The following is a 6,000-nucleotide window of genomic DNA, read 5'->3' as shown; positions in this document are numbered from 1 at the left end:
ATAAATTAAATACTTATTCGAGCGCGGTACTTAGATTCTATATAAGTTATGCGTTTTTAATATATATTTAATTAAGTATTTAATATACCCGCGGGAAGTACTTTATATTCCTTTTATTATATACCTTTTTACGATTCCTATAAAGAGATATACCGTAGTTATATATATATAGATTATTAAAATACGGGGTTATTAGTTTAGAATCCTATATTTAATAACCTATTTATTATTAGCGTTAATATCGCTTTTATTAATTAATTTTTATTATAATAAACGAGTCTTTATTATTAGCCTCCCGTAAAGTAATATTATAAATAAATATCGTTATTAATACCGCTTCGTTTTAAGCTTTTTAAAGAGGTTTATAAAAAGGTATATTTTATAAGCTTTAATAATTATAAGTTAACTTATTCTCTTTATATTACCTACGGGTTCTTTTATATATAGAGGTAGAAGTTCTATTTTAATTTTTAATTTATTATATTACGTTTTATAAGCGCGTTTAATGTTTATTATAAGGACTACGGTTTTATTATTATTTTAAAAAAAGTAAATTAGAATTCTTTTTTAACGACGGATCGCTACTTCGAAGCTCTAGAGTACGTAAAGACTTCTTCTTCGGTTTTATTTTTTAAAAAGAACCCCTAAGCTATTTACTATATTTATTAAAGGTTATAAATATATATTATTATTTATTTAGAGAGGGCTCGAAATAAAAAAGATCTTAATATATTTATACTATAGCTATAAGGCGTTTTAAGAGCGGTCCTTTTAAAATTATTAATTTAGCTTTAAATATTATATAAGCTTTATATTTAATTTATATTAAAGCTTAATACGTACTTTACGAGTTTTATATAGAAGTTAATAAAAAGTATTAGGTCCTAAATAACCGGTTTTAAAGTATTATAAAAGCGTATTATTAAATCTTTTACGAATATATTAATATAAGTAGTAGAACTTTTTATAGCTAATTAGTAATATAATATTAGCTAGGTTCTTAAAAATATGGTTAAGGGTATAGTAAAAGGGTAGGATTAAAAAGCTTATATTTAAAAAAGACTAGGTTATTTTTTTAAATTAATTACTTTTTAACGGTGTTTTTGTAAAGCGTTCTTTATTATAAAGTATAATTAGACTATAATATTAGAGTACGCTTTTATTTAAAAGAGTTTTAAGACTATATTTATATAGAAACCCTCGATATAAGTAACGTTTTAAAGCTTTAAATTATATATTCCCTCCCTTTAAGTCTATTTAAAACGCCCTTTATAATCCGAGTCCTATATATAATAACGGGTAATATAGTAGTTCTTAATTTAACGTAGTTATTATCGTTTAATAGTACGTAGCTCTTAAGTTTTAATAGCTTTTATTATTAACTAAGTATATTACCCCTATAGCTATTTATTATATACTCTAAGATAAAAGATAAGCGCTATTTATAGGGGTATTAAAAATTGCGTTTAATTCTATTTTTTAACCCTTAATAAATACGGCGATTATATAGCCCTTATTTTAATCTATTAATAAGCTCGTCGTAAGCTAGTTAAAGGATCTTTTAAAAGCCGAGGCTTTTTAAGGGTTCTATTATCCTTTAATTAACTAACTTTTTTAAGTTTATTATAAAGTAATTTTTATTTATTTAATTTAATTACAGTAAGGACCTCCTCTATATAGCTATTAAATATTTATATTAAGGATTTATTAATATTACGACTTATAAGTACCTATTTTAGTTTTTAATATACCGAAGGCTACTAGCGATATATATAATTATATAAATATATAACGTCCCCTTTATTATTTACGTCTTTATATAAATTAGAACGCTTTAAAAAAGTAAAGTAAGCCCCTCTTTAGCCTAAAGGCCGTTTCGTATATACTTCCTAGGTTATTAAACTAAATATATATATAATCTCCCCGAGGGTTCTAATATACGTTTTAAAAGCGATTAATTTATAAAAAGCGTTATAAATTCGTTAGCCCTATATAGGGTTAAGCCTAGACTTAACTATTTTTAAGAAATTAATTATAGCGATCTCTTTTTAAATTTTTAAGATATTATATATTTTTATTTAGAAGTAAGTAGACTATTACTTTTTATATTAGCGTTAGGCGTTAATTCTATTTTTTATTTTATTAAGGACTTATCTATATTTTTATTAAACTATACTTTTAACTATAGCTTCGGAGGGCGCTAAATCCTATTTTAATTACTAAACGATCCGTTAAATACTAAACTTAACGCTTTCTTAAATTACTTTTTAGAATACGTATTTATAAAAAGTAGCGGTAATAAATTTTTTTAATTACTAAATAAGGAGTTTAATATACGTATTAATATTATTATATTTAGGAGCTATAATTTAATAATACTTAGCGGAAAGCTCCTATTCTTTTTAAATATTTTTAAACGTATAGATTTTCTTTATAAATATAGTATAGGGATATATTTAGTTATATAAAGTTAATAATATAGCTAGTTTTATAAAAAGAACTTTAATTAGATTTTATAGATTATTTATATTTAAGGATATTAAAAGGGTCGTGTTAAAAGTTAAGGCTAGAAGTTATTAATAAAAGATCTTTTATTCTCGTTAATCGTTTTTAAACGCTTTACGGCGAGTTTTATAGGTTTATTATTCTTTTTTATTATAGGTTAAAAATAATAGTTCGAAGTTTAATAATAAAAAGAATATTATAAAAAGAGCGAGGAGTATATTAGAGTTTAGAGCGTTTAGATCGACGTATTTTTAAACTTCGAGGCCCTCGTTTATAAAATAGAAAGCTTAGAACTATTTAATTTAATTATCGTAGCTAATTAACTTAGTTTAATTAAAAGTTAATATAAAGATATTTATTATTTTAAAAAGATAATAAGAATTATATTAATAAATGTATTATTATATTTTAAAGTCTTAATTAAGAGCTAGGCTTATAACTATTATAAATTATAATATATAATAATAAATATATAAAATATAATAAAGTAGCCTAATTTATTAAAATAGAAATAGATAAAAAAAAAAGGTCTATATATAGGATATAAGTGAGATATACGTAATATAGCACGTAATAGGCACTTTGTGGATTGCGGTCCCTATCCTTATTACGTGACACCTTGTCGAGTGGCAGCTTCAGCTTCTATAGACCCTCATCTCCCCATCCTGTGATCTACTAGCTATCTAGCCGTCCGGCTGAGAAATCATGACTACCCAACCAGAATCCTTATCTCCGCATAACTCGGTGTAAGATTTGTGGAGATCTGTATAGGACTGCTGACCTGAGGTCGTATCTCTAGTTCCTTGTGCTTGGACCGGCATACGGCCAGACCAGTCTGCAGAATCGTGGCCTCGCCGGCCTCGTCGGGGCTCGCGATCCCGGTCATTCTTGCATACTGCATACTTGTCATAGCTCATGCATGTATGTGAGTTGCCACATGCACAAGCGGCTTCCGCACCATCCGTCTATTCTGGACTTATCCTCTCGTTTCGAATCAGCTCGTCTAGCCTCATGGGGTTTTCAAAGGAATCACCACTCGGGTGCTAGTTTGCTACGAAGCCACGTTCTAGACCATTCGTGTTTTAGCTGCCAAGCCTCACGGTCTCCGCGAATCCTTTTTCGGGTCTTGAGAGTATGGGAAACACTGCGGGGAGACACGATCTCGGCCGACTCTTCAGAAATAGTTCATAAGTGCCGGGCTTCATCGCGATATTTCGATCAAAATGAAGTTATCCACCACTCTCATCTCTCACAGTCTGATATCTGGCAAACTGATCTAGCCGACTAAGACATACCTTCATCATGTATTCGGCAAAGTCAATCTTCTATGCGGCATTGAGTGCCTCGGTCTCTTTCACATCTATACAAGCGCAGGCTGCAGACTATCCCTTCGACATTAACGGAGCGTTCGAGGGGTAAGCATACGTCCCTCCAGTCATAAGACAGTACTTGGTGAATTTCAGACTGACATGGAAACTGCAGCGCTTCTGCCAGCACAACAGACTTCAACGCGGGTGGCACCTTCAGGTGCAATGGCCACGCAATCACTGTGCCCAAGAATCTTCAAGTCACATTCCCTGCGGCCTTCATCCCGTACAAGGAATTCGTGGGCAGCAGTGGTGGCTATACTGGCTACAACTGCGAGGTCACAGGCAATGTCGTCAACGGGATTCCCATCGCTGCTCAGGTCTCAATCGCTCAATCGCTTCTGAACGGTGCCTCTGGTTTCGTTGATAGCGTGAACACTGATGGCCGGATCAAGTTGACGGACGGAAGCACCATCCGCATCAACGACCCTAACGCCATCTACTCCGTTGGATACACTTCCCAGCCTTTCTTCACTGCAGACGACGCCAACCCAAGCGTCAGCTCTTTCTCTGGCTTTCCTATGTGCGTTCCTCGTAGCGCTACCGATGCTCTCTGCCCTCAGTCCAACAGACCAGATGTCACTCCTGGAGTCAAGCAAGGACTTTTGTAAGTCTTGATGATCACCTTCACCTGAAAACTTCTAACAATCTCTCAGCAAAGCACCCGATGCCCTGGTAATGGCTCCCATTGCGGCTGGTGATTTCGTCGAGTACTCTGGTGTTCAGTCCGGTAGCGAGATCATCGTCTACAACCTCGTCGTGAGCAACGTCCAAATCACCACCACGGGCGCCCCGACATACATCCGTATGGAGGATGCCAACATCGGTGTGTGGACCGCCGACACTGTCAACCAGGAAATCGCACAGACTAGGGTCAGTCCCCATGCCGCTGCTTCCGCATCGTGAATTGCCCGTGTAGCTAACACAAAACAGTTTGTCGGCTACACATCTGACTCTGCCGCAAATGTCAACCCCATCAAGATCTATGCCATTGAGTACGATCCGTGCACCGGCGAGGCCGTCGACCGTGAGATCGCGGGTGTGAGCGTGCCCGGCACCGAGGTCCGCAACAAATTTGAGTACCGTATCAAGGCGACCCAGAACGACAACTACGCCCGCGAGTACCGCGTCGTCGCCGGCACCGGTACCGTGAAGACCAAGAACGGTATCATGGCCGGCCAGTACGTAATGCCTGTCTCGGAATGGATCCAGCCTGAGGACTCCGTCCCGGGCCGTCCTCCCAGCCCGCATGACTTCCGCAGCTACGCTTTCTTGACCAAGGGATTGGGCCGCGATGCCGAGGGCAACCTTTGGGGCCCGCTGAACCCCTTCCCCCAGACTGGTGCCACCCTCTACGATAACTCCAAGTGCCCTCCCGCTACTATCCCTACCACGGGCACTGGTACTGGAACAGGTACTGGAACTGGCACAAGCACAACCCCTGTCACCGCTGCCAGCAGCTCAGCAGTAGTCGTCAAGTACAAGGATGTCGTGACGATGCCCACCTTCAACTGGGTCTCATCCCAGAGCGGCACCCTGACCGTCGGCTGCCAGTCCAACAGCACCGACGATGCCGCGGTCGCAATGAAGCTGAGCTACACCAACAAGGACGGCACCACCACCGGCCTCGCAATGACCTCCGGTGGCAAGGGTCTCTGGAACTTCAATAGTAACAAGATCAAGCAGCCCACGACTGGAACGGTCATTTGCAAGAGTGGTCTTGGCGGCCAGGTGGCGCGCTGAGGTGCTTGACAGGGAAAATTGGCTGTTGATCTTTCGTGGGATACCTGTGGCGTTTCATTTGGGACTCGAGTGCGCGATACCTTTTAGATTTAGATTCCATATTAATGAATGATGACCACTATTGCAACAATTTCCCCTTTTACCGTGTTCATACTTTGCCAGATGTGGATAGTCAACGCCGAAAGCTTACGTGCCAAGACGATTCGATAAGTCATGAGTAATCACCCCAAATAGAGGAGTGTGTTGGTTTTTCGACAACGTCCGGATAGGGTCCGGGGCTCGGACGACTCGCCATATCCAAAGTTCACTTAGAGTCCCCGTGAGTTTGAGAAGAGGAAAGGATAGCCGACTAAGTCCATCCTTGGCGTCGCGCTTTCGAGTCATT

General features: G+C 37.6%; 1 protein-coding gene across 1 annotated transcript; it reads left to right on the top strand.

Moving 5' to 3' along the window:
- Positions 1-3,807: 3,807 nt before the first annotated feature.
- On the top strand, positions 3,808-5,615 carry BDZ83DRAFT_708174 (uncharacterized protein; the record flags this gene model as incomplete). Its single annotated transcript, XM_060511557.1, has 4 exons — positions 3,808-3,920; positions 3,988-4,479; positions 4,529-4,745; positions 4,806-5,615. 4 exons carry the CDS (start codon positions 3,808-3,810, stop codon positions 5,613-5,615), a joined length of 1,632 nt encoding a protein of 543 aa, XP_060360466.1.
- Between the last annotated feature and the right edge of the window lie 385 nt (positions 5,616-6,000).

This window comes from Colletotrichum acutatum (assembly GCF_030867785.1).
Source record: "Colletotrichum acutatum strain CBS 112980 chromosome Unknown BDZ83scaffold_118, whole genome shotgun sequence".
Classification (NCBI taxonomy): Eukaryota; Fungi; Ascomycota; class Sordariomycetes; order Glomerellales; family Glomerellaceae; genus Colletotrichum; species Colletotrichum acutatum.
This window is presented reverse-complemented; position numbering and strand designations above follow the sequence as displayed.